This window comes from Eurytemora carolleeae, unplaced genomic scaffold (genome assembly GCF_000591075.1).
Source record: "Eurytemora carolleeae unplaced genomic scaffold, Eaff_2.0 scaffold641, whole genome shotgun sequence".
Lineage (NCBI taxonomy): Eukaryota > Metazoa > Arthropoda > Copepoda > Calanoida > Temoridae > Eurytemora > Eurytemora carolleeae.
This window is the reverse complement of record NW_019396618.1, coordinates 134,334-158,340: the sequence shown is the minus strand read 5'-3', so window position 1 is coordinate 158,340 and position 24,007 is coordinate 134,334. Positions and strand designations below refer to the sequence as shown.

At 32.5% G+C, this 24,007-nt stretch overlaps 1 protein-coding gene across 1 annotated transcript; it reads right to left on the bottom strand.

Moving 5' to 3' along the window:
• Positions 1 to 19,532: 19,532 nt before the first annotated feature.
• LOC111706386 (uncharacterized) lies at positions 19,533 to 22,335 on the bottom strand. The gene is made up of 4 exons (XM_023479248.1): positions 22,196 to 22,335; positions 21,795 to 21,855; positions 20,526 to 20,665; positions 19,533 to 19,761 (listed from the first exon to the last, which is right to left on the bottom strand). The coding sequence occupies exons 1-4, from the start codon at positions 22,225 to 22,227 to the stop codon at positions 19,533 to 19,535; spliced, it is 462 nt and encodes a 153-aa protein (XP_023335016.1). The 5' UTR covers positions 22,228 to 22,335.
• Positions 22,336 to 24,007: the final 1,672 nt, after the last annotated feature.

Below are 24,007 nucleotides of genomic sequence, written 5' to 3'. Positions count from 1 at the left end.
GGGTTTGAAAAAATTCTTTTTATAATTCAAAACTTTACACAGGGTGATTTACATTCCACTGGAGGGATTCAGATGGCCTTCCTGTGGGGTTATAATTCCACCCTGCGTAAAGTTTTAATTGTAAAAGGCATTTTTTGTAACCCCTCCAGTGAAAATAAAATTCCTTCGGTGGTCTCCAGTAGAATCGAAATCTTACTACGAACTTCTTTGAGTCTATTTTAGAGCGGGTTAACAACGACCGCTAGGGAGGTGAACTTAAGCACACCAAAGTTCACCCCCTTAGGCGAAACCTCTATAAGTACGCCCCTAGGCTAAACCTCTATAAGTACGCCCGTGTGTAAAGGAAATTTCAAAGATAATATATTTTTAAGGTAAAGATGTATAACAAAGGACATTTCACATAAGAAAGAGACAATTCATAAAAAGCATTACATGCACTAAAGGTTGTTAAAAAAAAAACACTTTAAAACATATTTTTTTCTGACTTTTTATTTCAAACCAGTTCAGATTTATTTCCCCCCTCCCCCCCCTTACATTTTTTAAATGTATCAATTAATTGTTAATGATATATTTGTATCACACTGAGCAGGGTTAAAATAGCTCGACTTGCTAGAGGTCAGAACTCTGTTTTGCGAACCAATTGGGATCAAGCATTGATCTTCATTTTGTTAAGATCTACACGAATTAATTTAATTCCTCTTAGATATTCCGCGGTGATCTTACCCTGCAGAGATTACCAAAACGATGGAATTAAACACTTATCTTTCCAACAAAAGGATGTTACAGTGGATATCGAGATCAAACAATGCCTGCAGAGAAGCGCAATTGACTTTTGTTTAGATTAGTTTTTCCCGTAATGGGTCCACCTAAACGACATTTATATGAATAGATAAGTTTTAGTCTGGTAGAGCTATAACTAGATCAAACAAATATCTAACTATTCTAATTAATATATATCTATAAATTGTGTATCTATCTATCTCCCTCTGGGGAATGTGTATCTGTTTGTTAAATCAATTATTATGTCCCAACAGCACCATCTCTAGCAATAAATATCCTACAGTATTAGATTAAAATATCATTATTGAAGCAACAGAGTAGACAGCATACACCATACACTCAAATATACTCCCCTCCCTACACCATGCACTCAAATATACTCCCCTCCCTACACCATACACTCAAATATACTCCCCTCCCTACACCACGTCAAATATACCCCAAACTTAGAACCCAGCGTTGTTACCCGAGCTTTGTCTTAAATCATGATTTTGGCTATACCCACTAAACTTAGAATGTCTAAACCAAGCTAAGAACATTCCCGTGGTTCTCCCGAGTTCCACAATTAAAATTTGAGGCAAATGTGTCATGCGGTTCCTGAGTTATAATCGGGCATATAAATTCACAAACAAACAGAGATTACTTTGATACATAATGTAATAAATATAGTAGTAAACCCCATATTTGTAAACCTGAACATACTTATATATATTACGTTATAACATTCACTCCTTTATGCCGAGTCCATTAGCGCCTGATCCAATCAGAGTTCAGTCGTTTGTTCGAATTGTCTATTCTGAACCAATAGAAATAGTATTCATCTCATTATCCAATTACAGTTATGAATCCTAATTCAATAGGCGCTATCAGTAAATTACGATTACGACTTATTTTACGTACGTTCATTGAGTTAACATGTACAATAAAACCAAAAATATAGATCAGTTGGACATGAACCTTTGCTTCATTATGTTTGAACACGTATTATTTCTCGTGTATAGAGCAAAGTGTCCCAGAGCTAGATGTATCTGAATGATACATACTAAAGAATACATAAAGCGTCGTATCTGGATTTATAAAGACTAAGTATTATTGATCTGACATTGAGTTAGAGAGCTAGTTGTATCTGAACGATACATACTAAAAGAATACATAGAGCGTCGTATCTGGATTGATACAGACTGAAGTATTATTGATCTGACATTGAGTTAGAGAGCTAGTTGTATCTGTACAATACACACATTGAAGAATATTACATATAGCGTAGTATCTGGATTGACACAGACTGAAGTATTATTGAAGAGCATTGAGTTCTATAGTAAGTTGTATCTGAACGATACAGACTAAAGAATACGTTGTACTCAAGTAACAAAGGAAACCAAGAGTAGAATCTATGAGGAGTTGCTGAAAAATGAAGAAGTTTGATGAAATTATGGATAGATAGCCCTATTGTTCAGCACTTCCCTACATATAGCGCGCGTCGTATCTGGATTAACATATACGAGACTGAAGTATTATTGAAGAGCATTGAGTTCTAGAGCAAGTTGTACCTGAACGATACAGACATAAAAGTAACTATTGAAGTAAGGCATTTGTTACGTTCACACATATATATAAATATACTTAAATAAAATTGTAATGGTTTCAAATTAGGCCATGCTCTACTGTTTAATTTTCAGGTCATTTGAATTAAATCACGTTTACGTCATCCCTCATGGTCCCTTTATTTATTTTTAAGAACTCTCAATTTACTAGCGAGCTAGTTAGGAATACAAAGAATAAAGGAAACATGCAGCAAAATATATTGAGTTCAACTTTTAAATTATATTCTATTTACAAACAAATTCTCTTGAAATATGCTAAATGCAATTTCAAAAATCAAAACGTAGAATTAGAAATGATATTGCTCTTATATTTGCCGCTGAAAGAACGGAAGCTTTCTGATTGAAGAATTTTAATGTCTCTAATTGGCCAGACTTCTTTGAATTTGGCGGCAATATGATTGTAACGGTTTAAAAGTAAAGAGTGAGTTTTCAACTAATTTTATTCAAAAGAGATTTTGAAACATAAATAGGATTTTTAAGTTTAGATTGTTTGAGCTGAAAAATATTAAAGTTTGACCCAAACATTTCTCAAAATTGTTTTGATTTGATCTTTTTTTACATTCATCTTGTGAAGGTTAATATTTTATATCTGAATCAAATAATACAGAATACAGATTATTTGTTGTTTCATGTATTCATTTTTTATTTGATTTCCGAGCCTGACGTATCAAAATTATCAAGTAAATTTTTAAAACAACTAAAACATATTCAGAATTAAAGCAATCAAGAAAAGAAAAATTAACTATTTGAATTATGGTATGGTATGGTATGGTATGGTATGGTATGGTATGGTATGNTATATGTGTTTTCCTACAGTTGAAAACCGCAATTCACTTTTGTATATAAATCTTATGCATTTGCACAGTTGAAACAAATCAGTTTGAAAATCATAACTTTGATATCTAATTCAAACTTAATTAGACAAAGATTAGAGGGGGACCGATATAAATTGGACATTATGCCTTCATCCTTGCCTAGAGGGTTGCTTACAGTCTCTTTAAAATGTTCTAATTTGTACATTTTTGACGTTAATTGGGTAGAAATAAATCAACAAACAAATATCTAGGCTAATATTTATATCAAAGAAGAAATGAAGAAAGAGAAAACATGACATTAACAATTTCTTTGATCAAAAGAAACAATAAAAATATTACTTGATAAGATGTAATAAGATAGATAAAGAGACAGATAGATTGATAGATAGGTAGTTGGGTCTATAATTTAATTTAGATTGGTAGAACAGTAGCTTGATATTAGATATAATTCTTTCTATTCCAATTTTATACAAAACGGTTTCAAAACAGGGATGGATATATTTTTAACCCCCCCAAAAAAAAGTTTAAAAGAATATGATAAGAAGGAATATACTTGTTTTAAATTAATTCAAACACTAAAGTAATATATCCCCCCCTGTAATGAAAGTCTATTATTTGAATCCAATGTCAATAATCGTCCTAAAATAGGACCTGCAGTGTGGAAGCAAATATGGGGTCAAAAATCTTCGGAAAATTACAACGAAAATCCGCGAGATTACAGCTAACGTCAATCCAAGATCAATATAGGGTGGAGGGCGCTTATAGCCGCACCCAACACACTAAACTTTTAAACAAGATGGTGCCGGCACAATGCAACAGATATACAGACAGACAGGAAAAAGTAGACAAAAAAAGCTAAAAAGTCTCATTTAAAGAAAGATTTATGTAGAAGAAAACAGAACTAATTAAATTTATAGATGTAAAATGTCTAAAATAAACTAAAATTTAAATAATTAATGATGTGTAGAACAAAAAAGCATAATCTACTTCAATGAAAAAGTCCAAAAAATAAAATGCAGAAACTCAATATTTATTGGAATAAAATCAGTTGGACTGAAAGGGAAGGACAAAGAGTTCCGTGTGATCGTGCCGGCAACTGCTGGCCCAAAGTTTAGATATTTGATGATTATAGGCTAACTAGGATATCGGTTGTCAATTGTCACGGTATTGTACTAATACACTAATATAACAACAAATATAAACATAAAATATGGGAACATAATTTTTCTTTGTTTTTACTGTTTAAACGTCAAAAGGAACTGGAGTTTGATAATAAATTGATTTTTCAGATTTTTCAGATTTTCACTGCATTTCTCAATTATTTACTTTTCTTCTTAAACAACTTCTTCTTAAACCACATTTATTCTTGGACTGCATTTCTCAATTATTTACTTTTCTTCTTAAACAACTTCTTCTTAAACCACATTTATTCTTGGACTGCATGTCCTCTGGAATTACATTAACTCTAGCACTACATTTTCTCTTGCTTTACATTTCCTTTTGCATTACATTTCTTCTTGCATTACATTTCTTCTTGCATTACATTTATTCTTGCATTACATTTCATATGCAATATATTTTATTTCATTTGCACTACATTTCATTTGCACTACATTTCATTCGCATTACATTTTATTTGCACTAAATTTTATTTGCATTACATTTCAATTGCACTAAAATTCCTCTTGCAATATTTTGCCTCTGTTCATTAAATGTACTTTTCCTCCTGCATTCCATTTCTTCTTGCATTACATTTCTTCTTGAATTACATTTCCTCTTAAATTACATTTCCTTTTGCACTACATCTTCTCCTGGACTTCATTTTTTCTTGGACTTCTTTTTTTCTTGAATTACATTTCCTCTTTAATCACATTTCCTCTTGAAATAAATTTTTTTCTTAAGCTACTTTTCCTCTTGCACTACATTACTTATAGCACTACATTTCCTTTTACACTACATTTCCTCTTACACAACATTTCCTCTTGAACTGCCTGTTTTTATGAATTACATTTTTACTTCTACTACATTCAATCTTGTACTTCATTTCTTAAAAGGCAACATTTTTAAAGCACAACCTTTCTCAAGGTACAACATTCTTCCTAGTTCAACATTTCTCCACGTTCAACATTTCCACATGTGCAACATTCTACATGTGCAACATTTCTCCATGAGCAACATTTCTCCATGAGCAACGTTTCTCCATGTACAACATTTCTTTCTCCATGAGTAACATTTCTCCATGAGCAACATTTCTCCATATGTGCAACATTTCTCCAATTACAACATTTCTTCGTGGTTCAACATTTCTTCAAAGTTTAACATTTCTCCATTTACAACATTTTGGGTTCACCAACAAAAGGTAATTGAAATATTGGTACATTACATTTTTATATAGTTTAAACTTGTAAAGGTAACATTTCATGATCATACCTTTTAGTATAGGTATATAATGAAGCCCTTAGCTTGTATCCAACATTTTTTTAAATTCCATTGGGAAACACCGGACTCTTCAGCTAAAAATTCAGATATTTTGTGGAGGGGGGGGGGCTTACGCTGCGGCTCGGATACGCTACGCTGCAAACCAAGATGTGCTCTCCCGAAAAAATCGAATAGTATTTTGCAAATTACTCCTTAAAAACTTAATCTTGAAAAACGTGTTTTATCATCGTGAATATACCGGGCTACAGAAAAGAAGAAGTGGGTTGGTAGGAAAAAACCAAAGGCGAAGGCGTTGCGACACTTCAAACTCTAGGTTGTCTAAACTTTTACTGACTAACTGTTGAGTTAGAGTCCAAATCTCAGTAGCTAGAAGATTCAAAGGTTGAAGGTATTTTCCCAAAGGGGGACATCCCAAGTGGCAACTTTCTAAATGTGTAATTTTCCAAGAGACAAGAGGTTAGGCTTCTGACGCGCCGCAGGTTGCAATGGTGGCCAAGCTCTGCGGCAATTACAGGCTGGGGGTCGAGTGTTGCGGCTAGGACAAACTTTTTGAAGTTGCCGCTTGGGAAATTGCACATTTGGAAAGTTGCCACTTTGGAAAGTACCCTGGGAAGTTGCTGCTTGGGAATATGCCTTTGAGGAATTACTTAACATCAATCAAAAAGTATGGCCCAGAAATGTTTTAAAGCTTTTTCTTCGAGAAAGATCATAATTTAGAAATAAAAACTTTTCATTACTATTTTCTTATCTTCTTTCCAGCCCATCCTGGGATCGAATTTAATGAATTTGAAATGCCCACTGTCGGCTCAAATTTGAATCACCCATTCAAATTCTTCATTAACCTTTAACTTTGAAATGTTACAAAAATATTCGTAATGAAATGTTACATATTCATAATAAATCATACAAAATGTTACATATTAAAAATTGTTGAGATACACCAATAGTTTTATATAATAAATGTCAATGATAAATTTACCGATGTTTAAATGTGTAATAAAAATTAACACTATTTGAAATGTCTAAAGGATATAAAATAAAAAGAGCAGAACAATTTCCCCTTTTCTGTTGACACCCCTTGACTGAGAAAGGTTCTGTTTCATAATCAAATCAAACGGAACATATTACCCCTCCCATTCCACTCCCCTCCACCCACCTCTACAGACTCCACCCCCCCCCATCTCCCCACACACACTCATTCCCCTAGTTCCCCAGATCTAATGTTAAAATAACTTTATTAAGAGCTCTTGGGAATTCGGAAAATTTCGGAAATCGGAACTATTCCAAAATTGACGATAGCCAAAAAAGAAATTGGCTAAAATGGAAAAATTTTGTTGATAAAAATCTCCGATGCTGAAAAAAGGTTGTTCTTGTATTTTTGTATGTTATTTTTTTCGAATTTTACTGCTGTATTGTTGAAGAATAATAGAATTTTCTGGAAGTTTTATAGTAATTGTTTTTATACCGGACCTCCACAGTACTTTGTTCCTCTTATAGTAATTGTTCTCAACTTTACAAAGAGAAAATATATAATTTTATCTTAAAAAACCGAACCATGAGCATTAAGCAATGTCTGAAAAAAGATAAAGTGAATCCAGTTTAAAGTCTGAAATATTGTGCATAGTTTGAAAGATTGAAATTTTAGAGAAAGTGGCTCAAACCAAGCAACAAATCTATTAATTCTTTTAAATACGATAACTATTTTCTGTGCTTAGTTTTTAGTAAATGAAATTCGGTGAAAAAAATGAAACTTTGACTACTGAAATTTTAATTGCCACAAAACTGTAACTACTGAAATTTTAACTGCTACAAAACTGTGACTACTGAAATTTTAACTGCTACAAAACTGTGACTACTGAAATTTTAACTGCTACAAAACTGTGACTACTGAAATTTTAACTGCTACAAAACTGTGACTACTGAAATTTTAACTGCTACAAAACTGTGACTACTGAAATTTTAACTGCTACAAAACTGTGACTACTGAAATTTTAACTGCTACAAAACTGTGACTACTGAAATTTTAACTGCTACAAAACTGTGACTACTGAAATTTTAACTGCTACAAAACTGTGACTACTGAAATTTTAACTGCTACAAAACTGTGACTACTGAAATTTTAACTGCTACAAAACTGTGACTACTGAAATTTTAACTGCTACAAAACTGTGACTACTGAAATTTTAACTGCTACAAAACTGTGACTACTGAAATTTTAACTGCTACAAAACTGTGACTACTGAAATTTTAACTGCTACAAAACTGTGACTACTGAAATTTTAACTGCTACAAAACTGTGACTACTGAAATTTTAACTGCTACAAAACTGTGACTACTGAAATTTTAACTGCTACAAAACTGTGACTACTGAAATTTTAACTGCTACAAAACTGTGACTACTGAAATTTTAACTGCTACAAAACTGTGACTACTGAAATTTTAACTGCTACAAAACTGTGACTACTGAAATTTTAACTGCTACAAAACTGTGACTATTGAAATTTTAACTGCTACAAAACTGTGACTACTGAAATTTCATCTGCTAAAAAACTTTTACTACTGAAATTTTAAGTACAACAAAAACGTATAGTCATAGTTTACCCGAGCTTGGTATTATATTATCATTTTAGTGCAAGTGCCCGGCGTTGCCTGTGGAATTTCAAACAAATTCAATTTAAAAAAATGGAAACGTCAGAAAAAGAAAATATTTTATTAACATTAATAATTATGACTATATAAAAAATGAATTAAAAAATATATAAAAAATGTTTTTATAATTCATATTAAAATACATCTGCAGTAAAACACATCAATTATAATCAAACATATTTCCATGAAAATTGTGTTTCGTGTATCCTTATCCTCTGATGCAATTTTCAATTTAATGATTTAAGAATTTAGCCCAGATGTTTTCAGAATTTCAATAACTTTTAGATACAACAAAATTGTCATGCTTAAATGATGATTTGTGTCAATTGAAGTGAGAACTGTTCTTTAAAAAATGTCTTTTCTTTTTATAAACAACTGGCTGAAGTGCCCGGCATTGCCCGTGGGAAAAAAATTGAAAAATAAAATTTTGAAAAATAAATTTCGAATTGTTTNCAAAAAAATTTCAGCCGAATCGGTCCAGCCTGGTTCCTGGATATGTATATTTGATAAAATTAAGATTTGAAACTAATTAGGAGATGAGAACAAATAGAAAAATGTTCAATTAACAGAACAAAAATACCGCTTCAGTGCTTCTATCCCGCCATTAAATTTCACACGAAATTTTAAGATAAATTGTGTGTTCACGAACTTTATAAGAGGGTTCAATGACATATTAGTGTTAACAAATGATCCTTTTTCTTCGTGCAGTTTTTGCTCGAAATTTGTGTAAATTTTTTCCGCGCAATTTAAGCAAATTCTTTGCACATTTTTCGTGCTATATATGTGCACTTTATTAAGGAATTTGAGCATTTTTTCACTGAATTGCGTCTTTTTTGCGCAAAATTTGAGAATTTTTTGTTGCGCGCAAATTCCGCATTTTCAATCGACACACGGAAATCGCTCAAAAAGCGGAAATTTGGCGGAATATAGAATTTTCGCTGAAAATGCAAATGCAAAATTTTCCATTCTGCTAGCAACCCTACCTGGAAGGGAATTATTGCCTCAAACTGTATTTTTCTAATCCCTCCATCTCTTTGCCACCTGCAATCTGATCTGTAAACCTTACATTTTTTTACCTTTTGATAAGATCAATTTGAGTTTGAGCAAATTTTTCAGTTGATCAAATTATAAGAATAAGTAATTTAAAGGATTTAATTTTGAATGGGTCGGGTTCGGTGTAGACTGTGAAACGCCTAAATACCGCCTGGGGACGAAAGAACAACTTCAAATAATTTACCTAAAAATTAGCTGGCCTTAAAAAAGGTGTTAGGTACTTTCCCAAAGGCATTTTCCCAAGGGGGACTTCCCATGTGACAATTTCCCAAGTGGCAACTTCCTGAAGGTCAGGTTAGGCCTTCTGAGGTGATGGAGGCTGCAATTGGGGCCAAGCTCTGCGGCTAGGATGGACTAGGCGGCCGAACGCCGCGGCTAGAGCAGACTGAAGGCTAGAAGAGACTAGGGAAGTTGCTGCTTGGGAAATGGCAAATTTGGGAAGTTGCCACTTTGGAAACTCTTCCGTTTTATTTTGTCCTATTATAAACACGTAATCTTAGTGCAATTAGTTTCCGGTTTGATATTAGCCATTTGACTGTTATGAAATATTGTGTAAAATCTTATAGTCACGACTGAACCAAATTTAGCTCAGAAATTCTTTTAGCTGGTCTGCAGATTTCTTCTAGAATTCAGCTTTTATTAAGTAAATCCTCTATCAAATTTAGTATTACAAACAATTTAAAAATATTTATAAGTTTTACTTGTTTGAATTTCTGTGAAAAAACAACATGAACAAGGAAAGCCAATGTTGAACAGGATCAAATTGTTAAATATTTTTTCGTTAATGTTTTCTCAACAAACTCTAGGATGGCCATTTTAGGTAATGATGTCAGAGCAACTGTTGAAACCAAAATTAAAATATAAGATCCTGTAAAACAAAGTTGTAATGTTAAATATGAAAGGGAAACTTTAAGTTATAAGCTGAAGGGTTTTGTTCTGAGATGTTGGATGGGTCGATCTGCTGAACAATCCAGAGATGATTCCAAGGATGTACATGGGGAGGTTCATCTTGTTCATCTTGTTCCTCTTGTTCGTCTTGTTCCTCTTGTTCCTCTTGTTCTTCTTGTTCCTCTTTTTCCTCTTGTTCCTCTTGTTCCTCTAGTTCCTCTTGTTCCTCTTGTTCCTCCTGGTTCTTATAGATAGATAGATAGATAGATAGATATAGATAGATAGATTGATACATAGATACAGATAGATATAGATAGATATACAATTCTTCTAAATCTAACACTCTCAGATCCGTGAAACAAAAACTCTTTTTGCCAAATTTTCGGTTTATTTAACCATATTCAGGGCATATTCTAAAAAACATACAAAATAAGAAATTTGAATAATAAATGTTTAAGAATTAAAATTTAAAAGAATTAAAAGATAAAAGTAACAATATATAAACAAAAACAAATAAACAGATTTCAAATGTGATACCTTGCTTTAACTCGACCAAAGATTAACAGAATATGAGTTTGAATTTTATGAATGGTGGTGGTCAGATCTAGATAGATATAGATATATATAAATGGATAGATAGATAGATAGATAGATAGATAGATAGATAGATAGATAGATAGATAAATAGATAGATAGATAGATAGACAGATAGACAGATAGACAGACAGATAGACAGATAGAGAGATAGAGAGATACAGAGATAGATAGATAGATATATAGATAGATACATAGAAAGATAGGTAGAAAGATAGATAGATGGATAGATAGATAGATATATAGATAGATAGGTAGATAAATAGATAAAGAAATAAATAGAATTATAATACAAATTCAAGATTTTCTCGGATTTTATCAATCTGACTGTCAGAGAAATCAAGCTAGGGGGTCCCTACCCCTCCCCTCTCATCCCTGTACTCTCCCCTCCCTCTCTTCCTGTCCCTCCCTACATTTCCCTAAATATCCCTAATAAGTAGTTCAGCTAAATTCACACAATTTAAACTAAACACACAAATCATTTTCAAATTGTAAAAATCGGGAAATAGATAATAACAAAAAGACACGATTTACGATGAACAGTTTCTAAATAGTAGATTTTTGAAGCTACAACTTCTTTAGTTGTTATAAATGAAATAATTTTGTTTGTTTACAAAAAGAATTTATTTCTCAGAAATTTTTATAATGTGGGAGTCGTGCATTTTGTAATCTCACTATTACCTCGATTTCGATCTCTATCCCATTCATTTAAATATTTATTATTGCAATCTCCCAATCAAATATTGGTTATTACAATCTCCCACTTGCATTTTATAATCATAATCCCAGCCAAGGTACTAATGCAAGGAAAGCTATTTCAGAGGTGTACGCATCTTTTGTACTGCAGTGTATTGTCTCTGGGCGCTAATGTAAACACAAGACGGATGTCGAAGCCTGACATGGGATCCATCTTTCACATAAAAAATCAATGAAACATTTTGGTCAAAGGAAACTATTGTGTGAGTTATCAAATTCCACCCAGAGAGAAATGGTTTCAATATGTACACAGAGTATACGCAACTGCAATTAACTTTCCTTGCATTATAACCTTGATCCCAACTAGCCATCCAATCATCTCATGTCACAGTGATCTTTCCGCGCCAGGATACATTTGTTACATAAAACGTGCTGGGTCGGGTACACTTGGTAGTCCAGACTATTCCAGTACCCATGGTCCAGACTGAGTGAATACATATACATGTAAACAATCTAGATCCGAGATAACGTAATGATAACTCTACTCAAAGTCTAATTAGAATCTAAATGACTCTATCTCTCGCCGAAATACTGGCTCTCTATCCTTAGCCAAAACTCAAGGCTATATATATGTCTGTATTGAAAGACTAATCTCATTGAACTAAAATTTATTTATATACAGGTAGACGAAACTGACCGGGCTATCCCGGCAGGGTCAACATACAGATAATTAAGATATTCATATTACTAGCATGGATAGCATAGATAACATTATACTTGATCCAGAATATGCTACATACAGTACAAGTTTTCCCGGCTCGGAACATGCAACTTTATTGTCATATTAATATTGCAGTCTCCCTCAAATCCCATGTTAATTAATAAGCATTTTTGTTTAATTTTTTTAAATATTTATAATTGCCGTTTCCTGTAAGCACTTGTCTTATCATAATATAGTCTCCTTCACAAAAAAATTGATCGTTAATGCGATCTCCCAAATTGCGCAGTCCCCACTTCTATGCAACTTGTTTTGATTGCTTAAAATACTTACTAAAAACATTAAAATCTTCATAAATGTTTTCACTAGAAAACTATGAAAATTCACAATTAATTATTGCATGGCAATCTTTCTAAAAATCTATATTTCATACATGCAGTACTTCACTTAAACCTATAAACCGTGGTTATTAGGGATGCTATTTACCCCCCTCCCCCTAGAATCCTGGGAGTAATTACCCCCCCCCAATCTTATGGGGTTAAATACCCTCCCCCTAGAATTCTGAGGGTAATTACCCCCCCCTCCCCCAGAATATTTGGGACACAAACATCCCCGTTTAGAAACTTGATCTCAATTCTCCATGTCTATGAATATGATTACCATCGAGAGGAAAAATGTAAAAAATTTATCCCGCTTCCCGCAGATAATTTTACTCAATCAACTTCAACAAAGTAATATAGGTAAATTTCACCAAAAAATCGAATTTTTAATGCAGTAGCTTAGTTACACATATATGTCAAATTAGGTATAAAGCTCTTCCGGGGGGACAGGTGGGGGGGGGGGGAATAAAAAGTTTTAACATAAAGATTATTTAGAAATAAATTTTAAGATGTAAGAAAGTAAATTTTAAATTTACGCTGGGTGATTGGATTTTGGACAAATTTCATGAGAAACAGTCCACTAGCATCTGTGCATGTATAAAAATGTTTTTTTTCCAGTAAGACCCTTTCAGGGGAAAATACGAATTATAATCGGCATGGTAGTTTTTGATGTAAAACCTACCAGAAAGCATTTGCATCCACTCCTCTTTCATGTCCTTAATCTTTTTTATGATGAATATTTTTCAAAACAATGAAATAAATTTTTTTAACTTCAGTCTTTCACTTTTTATTTTTTGGCAGGCTGAAACTCTAATAAATAGCAAACATTAAAATAATGTTTTTTTTCTAATTTGAACCAAAAAGTACTAAAAACAAATATCATTATCTATCGTTAATAAATTGATTTAAGTCTTTATAATTAAGTACAATGCACTGTGAACTAGAATTTTCACTTACGCTTTATCTTGTTCCCCCCCCCAAAAAAAAAAAAATTCGTTAAACTAAAGTTAAAAAACACTTTGTAGCTTTAAATATTCATGCCTTTTGCTAGGCTGAAAGGATGTTCAGCTGAAACACTCCTGGGTGACACTTCAAAGTTGGCCCAGCGCTCCTAAACAGTACACCCCGGACTAACCTGAGTTAGAGGCATTTCGGTTATTTTTATTTGAAATCAGACGCGTTTTGGTCTATATATTTAAACAATTTTTAAACTTACGAATTTGTTTGTTTTTTACTTTTCATTCAAAAAGTATTTGCCGGCAAAAAAAGTATTTAAGAAAAAAAGGCTTAAAAACTATGCTTAATAGGACAAATTGTGATCGAAAGTCACAGCTTTCTGCAGTATTGACACAACCGGCCGTTAAATCCACTTGAGTATGACGCGTGATTTTCATTGCTATTTGGATCTCTATAAATATATGTAAAGGTGTGATGTGTGGTCAAAGAAAATAGAATATATATTAGAGAGGAATTTAGAAAAAATCTCTCGGTATGACTTTTTTCAGTCCCTTTCAGCCCGAAAGTGAGTTCAAAGTGTACAAATCATGTAAATGTTCACAAATTATATCCAGTTATAGAGTACATTAATACAGTATGTTCCCTAGACTATCCATTTCAATTTCGAATTTTTTAAAGCTGTTAAATAATCTTTATAATGAATTAGGTGAATAAAAAAACATCATTTGATTTATAGTTATAACGGAAAATCATCGTTTCTAAAGTGAAAGGCATAGAGTCCATGTGAAATGATCATTGGTCAATTATGAAACCAGCCTATTTCATAATTTGGGTTTCTTTTAATATTAATTTTAGATTTTCTATAAAATGATATTCCAGGGCCCAAAAGGTTATATAGCATAAATATGTGAAGTACACCTGCAGTATGGAAACAGTACACCAAAATGGCCGTTTTACATTTTTTCCTAGTAAATTCCACTCTAACATATATTCTATTCTCTTTGTGTGTGTGTGGTTCAATCTAAAACATGAACGATAAATATACAGTGTGGGGTTAATATAGTGCCCGCATTTATTATCCCTCTCTTATACACTGGATATAATATAGTGCCCGCATGTATTATCCCTCTCTTATACACTGGATATAATATAGTGCCCGCATGTATTATCCCTCTCTTATACACTGGATATAATATAGTGCCCGCATTTATTATCCCTCTCTTATACACTGGATATAATATGTAATTTAAGAGATAATTTTACTCTCACTGGGATAATGACCCCAAAAAACTACATTATTCAAATTTCTTGGCCCTGATTGGCTGCCTGAATATGAAACGGATTCTGATTGGTTCTGGCTGGCGGCGGATGTCGTGTCGGCGGCAGGATGAAACAATAGGATGAGGAGGGTAGATTATGAAGGGGTGAGGAATATAATTATATTTATTGACTTGATTAATCGGTGTCATATTTTGTATTTCAAACCTTAATTCAAAGCTTGGTTCACAAACTAAGCCAGACTAAATACACTAAAGGAGGATATCAAAGGAATTTAGTCTTTGACGTGACACAAACTCAAAATGTTTTAATCTTATATTTTTGCAATCTGATTGTGTAAATCTTTTAAATATTAAACTTGAATTATTTATTCAAACAGAATTTTAAATATCTAAGGTCTACGATATTGGGTTGCAAAGATATAGAGATTAGAAAATCAGAGTTTGTACACATCTAGATTTGAGTGTGACAGGCATAGAGAATAGAATATATATATACATTCTATTCTCTATGGTGACAGGGCCGGTTATAAGAATTAAAACAATTTACTAACTATGAATAACTCGACCAAATAAACATAAATTGGGTATTTTGCACCCAATTTATCGCCCCTTTTTAATCATTTTAGCTCTAATTATAAGCAGGGGCGTATTCACTAATTTGTTCAAGGGGGGGGGCTTAAAAAAATCCTGTGGGGGGGGGGCTCAGTACCCGATGGGTTGCAAAGATATAGTGTAGTTTTAGTTATCTGGTTAGAAATTAGAAATTCCAAACATTTTTGTTCTTATTGATATTAGTGTCTTCAGTAGTAGTAGATGTATAATTTATTCATCCAAAAACATAAAGATTTAAATCTATACTTTAGTTTAACGTGTGTTGCCACTTTTATCGAGTTGTTACTCTTATTTTTACACAAACAATTCTTATTCTTATTAAACTCTAAACCAAAGACTTATTTAAAGAACCAGGCTTCCATGGGGCGCTTAGACCCATCTCCGATTTTAACTAATAATTGTTGGTTGTTGCTTTTACAATCGATTTTTTTTCGTGGATTTTGATAAATCGAAATTTGTTTAAAGGGAGTGACCGGCTATGTAAGGTAGTTGAACTGAGTATGCAGTGGTAAAAATATCAAAATATCAAATGCCAAATGATCAAATGCCTATTTATGGAGCACAAACGCAGTACGTTTCAATTATGTTTACAAGCTAGAAATGTAAACAAATCAGAGAAAAACCATAACAACGTATCGTACTGCATTGTTCATCTCAAAACCGGTTAAATGTCGACAACAAAGAGAAAACAAAGAGGATTATAAGAGAAAAGGGAAGAAAAGAAAAGAGATAAGAGAACAAAAGAGCAGAGAAGAGAAGAAAAAAAAAGATGAGAAAAAATAGAAGAAAAAAAGAAAAGAGAAGAGAAGAAAAAATAAGAGAAGAGAAAGAAGAAAAAATAGATTGCCTGAAAGAAAGAGTTTGCATTTTACAGAGGTTTTATCATAAAAATATGTTTAAGAATACCTTAAACTTTAAAATTAACTTGATTGTAAAAATCAATGATGTTTTTTAAAAAAATAGTTGTCCTAACTGTTTTTTGATCATTTAAAGATTTTTAATCATTTGGCATTTGATATTCTGATATTTTTGCATGCAGATGTTGTGGAAAACTTCTTTCGGATTCATTTGAGACATATTAAACTTTTTAAAGATCTGTAAATCCTGAGTTTGAGCGAAAATACTCAGTTCATCTACCTTACGTAGACGGTCACTCCCTTTAAGACAAATTTGTAAAAGATTTCTCGTACAAGCCCGTCTTGTTAACTTTTGTTTAGTTGACCTACCAACACATTTCTGCGGGCTGGGTACATGAGTCCCAGCCCCCTCAACCGATCGGTGATCGCGTTCTCTTGCCCCTGAGATATATTAATGATATAGGTCCATTATCATTTATTTAATTACTGACTATCTATCAATCTATCTAATTACAAAATTAGGGTGGAGGGGAAGAAGGGGAGGGGCGGGGGTTATATGTTAGTTCATCATAACAGAAAACAGCAGAGGATGTTAAAAATTATCTTACAATAACATTCTTTAAATAAAGAACAAGTTCACGAAAATTGAATCACAGGTTTTTAAAAAGGGACTGTCGAGCTAGTTTCAAGTAACCCTCCATTTAAAAAGTTACATGTTCGTTTCTCAATAGTAGCCTTTAAACTTTTTGCATGAACTATTTGATGAATTTATCCTTGAATTTGCTTGAAATGACGCCTGAGCCTCTTTAAGAATGTATCTAAACCCAGGATAATATATTTGTATGTAAGTATATATATTATATCATATATACGATTGTTGTCAATTGCAGGTGCGTGATCGTTTCTGCCGCTACGGTTAGCTTATCGATCGTCGGTCATACAACACAACTTCAAATAAACGATTGTTTTAAAAACGACTGATAACAAAAATTCCGTTTTTATGAATGACTCCATTTAGAAAGATAAATTCATTTGATTTTTTTTATAGGCATGGTGTTTAAAGTTTAGATGCGCAAAAGAATAAACAAAAATACAGTAAATAGCTCCTGAATTACATACTGATACTTCACTCTGTAGATACATAGAAATTATATTTATTTGAAAACAATTTATTATTAGTATAAATACCGGTATTAAAAATAAGCATGGGGTAAATTATCGCTTATTATCGCTACAAACGAATCAAATTTATTTGATTGATTGATTGATTGATTGATTGATTGATTAAAATGTCAATTAAAGAATGGGGTGGATTAAGTGGATACATAGAGTAATAAAACGAAGCTTACCTCAGATGTACACAACCGACCTCCCTATTAATTAACCAATAGAGTGGTCGGTTAAATACATCACGATATGTTTACATATCTAACACTGCACACTTGTATATAGAGTGATCGTTGTGTACATTTGAGCTAAGCTCTACCTCTTCGTTTTATTACTCTATAGGTGGATAGTTGAAGCACTACTGGATGCAGAACATGTGCAGGGCACACTCTTCTGCTGCTTTTGTAATTGTAAATTGACGGTACAGTCTAAACTAGGATCTCGAAGGTTGGCCCAGCTCGGATGTACGATGCTTCTACTCATGTTTTTAAATTATTTGTGTGGCTCCTGCATAACAAAGCATGTACACTATGCAGATGTACAGCTATTGTCTTTACTTTAGTATCTTCAGTTGTACAATTGTACAGCATATCGCACTGGATCTGTCCCAACAACTGTACAATTGGTGCATGGACAGAACCGGTTCAAGCATTCATTACTAGTACCCACTGGTCTAGTGTAATCGTATCCTAGATTCATTTTCTGGTACCGGTCGGTCTAGTGTACCCAGTATGAAGAGGACCCACTGCATGTTTTATGCCCAAAATATAGGCTGGGTTGATTCATATATGTCCCGGGGTTTCTTAACTGTGCACACAGTCTAATAATGTGCTAGAATAAACTATTGTATGTACAATTCACGTCAAATATGCATGTACAGGCTGTATATAATAACTGTACAGAGTACATATTGCACTTCAGTATCACTAGTTTTCTGTCCAAGGCTGAATATTCTCTAGAGAGGATAGGGTGTTTGGTTTGGCTTATCTAAAAATATGCATTTTTTAGTTTAAAAATTGTCCTACTCTTCAACCCATGATATATTTAATTATATTCGTATGAGAACGTTAATCATATTATAATATGTATTATGTTTTGATCTTGATTTATCTCTAATAAATCTTACATTACTTACTTACTTACTCTTCAACTATTCTTTAACTACGTGAATGTGATTGATTTTGGGATTTGCCCGATATTCCCTCAACATAAAAGGAAAAGTTCAGTTCTTAGGCACTACATTTCGACAGTACATCGTGAACGTCGGAAATACTCAGTGTGATAAGAATGTGATATTGATAATGCTATTAAAAGTAATATAATAAATATGATAAAAATAATGATGTTAATGATAATGATAATAATAAAAAATAAGATTAATAAACAACAATAATAAGCCATATCACTTATAAAACGTTCAAATATAAAAGTTAATTTTTGTAAAAAATAATATTTAAAGGGACTGTAAGCGTAATTTCAAGTAACCCTTCATGCAAGATGGCAATGCCCGATTCACAACGGTACCCTAACTGTGAACTCTAGTTCAATTTAAGTACCAGCAAGCTGTCCAGTACAATTACAGACTATGTTATGCAAACCGGGAGAGTACATCAAATGGATGATCTCCTTATAGTGACATTGTTGTGCCCTGGAAACCATTATCTGATCCGAAATGTCGAAGATATTGTCGTTTTTCTAGAGTTACAAGTGTTTATTTCTGTCGAAAATTCCTATATGTTTTATTTCTGTGAAAATTGTGAGAAACCCAAATTAGAAATAATCAGTTTTACTCCTCTACACTCCCTTTACTCCTCTACAGTCCCGTTAATCCTCTACAATCCCTTTAATCCTCTACAGTTCCTTTTATCCTCTACAGTCTCTTTACTCCTCTCACTCCCTTTAATCCTCTACAGTTCCTTTAATCCTCTACAGTCNATTATTATTATCATCATTATTATCATTGTTATCATTATTTATTTTCATCATTGTTATCATTTTTATTATTCTTATTATTGATAATATGATTATCATTTTTCAAAAAAGTTATAATATTTTCAACTCACATGGTCCAGTGATACCTGGAAATCTATTGATAAGTAGAGGAGAGGGGAGGGGGAGATAGCCTGGTAGAACAGTAAAGGGGCGGTACAACCAGGGGGCGGGATAGTCTAAGGAAAGGGGCTGTCCCGGGTGATGTGGGGGAACTTTTATAACACCAGGGGACCCTTCTTCTTGTGCTCCAAGGGGATGTCTGTTTCCAAAATGTAAATCACTGAAAACGAAGAAATTATCATATAACTTCTATCACACTGTAAACTTAGGTTCATTTGATGTACAATTTGTACATACAGTAGACAGTACAGATTATAGACGGCCAAAGCGTGACAGTACACCAAATTAATCAACTTCAATTCTTGTGAAATTTTTGTGTAACAAATCAAATTCCCTAACATTTATAACATTAATTTTGCATTAAGCTTACTACCATGGAGCTTACTGTTAAAATGAAGTTGGAACAATAAAGTGGTCAGCCGGGACAGGAAAGTGAGATATAATAAAAATTGAATAGGAATAAGGAATAAAATAATGCGGTCACTTTAGTGTGGTCCTTTAAGATTTAAAAAGATTTACTGACTTTCATTCACTCTTAAATCATATCATTTTATCAGATATATATATATAGCAATATTTGAATACCAATTTAAAATCATTGACTGCCAAGAACAAGTTACCTATATGATTATAAGAAATATGGCCAGATATGGATAGATATGGATAACTATAGATATTTTGTAAAACCAATTATCATCAATCAGAAAATCCAACCTCTTTCATTTTACGAATAATTTAACGAAATTGAGTCTTAGTGACAAACTTTGATTTTATAATTCCTTTATCTGTGCAACCAAATGTTGTGGATATTTCAAACTATGAATTCTGTCAGATCAAATTGTCTCAGTTTAAAAATGTTTCCACCATCCGGTTGAGAAAATTCCTTCCTTAATTTCCATAAATCCATGAATCATTTGAATATACCTAAGGGATGAAAGATATTGTGCTCCTGCTCCTGAGAGAGCTTGAAACCCTGCAGGTTCATCCTTAATCTCCTCCTCCTCCTCCTCGTCATCCTCATCATCATCCTCACTATGCAGGCCATCTTCGCTTTCCTCCTCAACCTGTACATAGCATTAAAGGGACTGTAAACGTAATTTCTATGAAGTGACCCTCCAGGCAAAGATGGAGTTGCTCCATTTACAACGGTCCTCTTAATGTTTTGTCTTTTTAGTTTATTTAAACTGTTTATTCTCATTTGTGGTTTCTCTGCTAAAGTGACTTGCTTAATTCTTGCTGACAAGAAACAATTAAGAAATTCACAGAAATAAACGCTTTTTGAGTCGAAAAAAAAACGCTTTCTTCTACATATTTTATCAGATTAAGGTTTCAAGGGTACTGTTGTAAATTGGGCTTTGCTATCTTTGCTTGGAGGTTCACATGAAATTAGGCTTTAAAGTAATTTTTTGCCACAAACTCAAATTTTCTCTAATCCTTATATATTTGTAACCTGATGGAGTAAAGTTTTGATATATCAAACATAGATTATTTAGTCTTTTAGAATTAATAATTTAAAATATCAAAGCTTTTTGACAATGGGCTGCAAAGATAAAGGAATAATAAAATCAGAGTTTGTGACAAAAACTCAATTCCTTTGCGAGAAACTCAAGAGAAGGATTGAAAACACCATAAAAAAGGATTGTTTGTTAAGATCATTTTAGGAGATCCTTCATTTAGATAGTTAATTATACATTTCACCCTTTGAACATTTGTCTGAGGAACGGTGAGGAAGATTTCCTTAAACGACGATATCTACCTCATTCTTACTCGTTGTGAGTTTTGTCAAGTGGCATTTTACCCTTTGAATTGGGTCACGTGGAATGAAGTTTACAGTTCCTTCCCAGTTATTTTGTTAATTTTAGATTTAAAGAATGGCAATTTACCATTCAATTAATAAATCTAAGCATGGCATTTCAGAAAAGCATTAACCTTTAAATCTACTGGATGACGACGCAGTTTTTGCACTTCAGAAATGCCCGCAATATTTTTTCTTCTTTTGGCGTTAAATTGATAATTGTGCAAAATAATTTATTTTGCGCGAAATTTCAGGTAACCGTTGTAAATCGGGCATTGCCATATCTATGCATGGAGATTCACTTGAAATTACGCTCACTGTCCCTCACATTAACCTTTTGAATTGATTGAATGTCTCTTAAAAATATCTCATTATTTTGATAAAAATATATAGCTTACCTTACTTTCCAGAATATTCGAAATTGAAAATGAAAAACCTTTCTTTTCGCCAGTTTTTTCACTGATAATAATTTTTTATTACATACGATTATTTAATAATAAAAATATACAACGTAAAACATTTTTTTAACATCGTGCAGTGGGAACCACAACATCGTGGAATAGGAAGACGACTGTTAGACTCAAGTTATGAATTTAAATAATCTAATGATCATAAAACGCAACAATTGCGCAGTTTACATTTATTGGCTTATTTCTCTAATAAAGATGATATTCCAGTTACTGATGGTTTTTTCTTATTTACAACATCAAATACACACAAGATGTCGCCTAAAATGTCGTTTTGCTATTCCGCAGTTTTATAGATTTTAGATTAAAAAATTCGATGCATAAAAACATTCCTTGTGGTTGTTGCTTCACAAAGAACAGACATGTTGTTTTGCCGCGTCTAATTATTTTCTCCGAAACCCTCTCAGAGATTTGAACGGTAGGGATTTACTGCAATAAGCTGGAACCCATACTGTGCCTAACCTGATAGAGCATTTTTTTCTTAAAATTTTCAAATTTTTTTTCCAAAAGTGCAAAATGAACTTTAAAGTTTTTGTGGTTTGAGAGAAAGTCGATTAAATCTTAAATTTTGAATTAAAACTCTAGGTTTAAATTATACAATTTTAGTCGATTAAAACGTTAGATTTAATCTCTCAACTAATCATTATTATTAGTAATGTTATCAATATTATTATTATCAGCAGTAATAGTATTATTAGTATGATTATCACTATGCTCATTATCAATATTATTATTTACATTATAGTTTTTGAAATTCCACCGGCACTTTAACTACCAAGCGCGGGTAAACGGCGGTATTAACTTTCAATGTGTTTTTAACATTATTATTACTACTGTTATTAATGTAATCTTAATTTTTAATAGTTTTGTTTTTCTTTATCAATATACGTATCATAATTGTTATATATAAACATATATTAACTCAAGTTTCCCAATAAACAAGAATAATTTGACCACAATCTTTTAACAGAACCATGTATTTTTCACACATTCATGGTTAATAAATAATATGATGTGAAATATCCCAATATCGTTGTAATATGTAATAACCCTAATTATCTGTGAAAACTATGATAAATTATAAAATCATGTTTTATTTAATCAAATTGAAGAAAGTTACTGAAGAAAACCTAAATAGATATTCATAATTAAACATGGAAACTAAATTTTATTAAAAAGAAAAGACTACCAAAAGAACTAAACGCTCGCTGCAAATTACAATTTTCTAATCTCTAAACCTGAGTTCGTAAATCTATAAGATTTAAAACTATGCATTCTGTAAGATTAACTCGTTTAAGTTTAAAACATGAAAGGTTTACACCATCAAGTTGCAGAGAAATAGAGATTTGAATATTTGTGGCGAGTGTTTAGCTCCTTAAAAGAAATTTGAATTTTGTGAATTATTTAATTTTATTAATAAATACAGTCCGATTTTGATACCCAGAAATGTGCTACTTACTCTAGCTAAATTTTCGAAATAAGACGGTTTTATGGATCCAACGTTACAATAATTATATTTTTTTCCCTACATTATTATGGCATGATTTCATACATCTATCCAAATAAAACAAACCATTGTCTACCAGGTTAAAAATCAGCCAATAAAATTATTGAATTTTAACCCGAAAATTTGCACGCAAGGCCCTCTTGGCATATTAAACTTCAATACCCTTCGTTCAAGAAGAAAACTTTCTTCTATTTCATATAATTATATTAAATCATGAAATTCATAATTTCAACATTTTTCAACAATATCTACGGTCCTCCAATGATTGCCCACATTTCTTCGTTAACCCTTTCGACCAATAAGAAGATTGGATTTCGGTTTCAACCAATGAGAGTCCAGTATTGGCTGGAGGGAAGGGTGGTTGCATGATTCAAAACTCTTTTTGTTTATCTTATTTCAAGTTGAATTGATAGGAGAGATCACGATACAACTTCAATTATTATTTCTTCTTCTAAGAAGGGGGAGGGGGTAGAGGGGGTTAATGCTCGATGGGTGTTCACTGTTCAGGAAATAGGACTCGACCCCTTTTAAACTAAACTATAACTTTTGTCACATAGATTCAATATATTCACAAAGGTCGGATTTAATTAATAAAGATATTGGAGTGTTTAGTTAAACTACTTCTTTATTTAAGCAT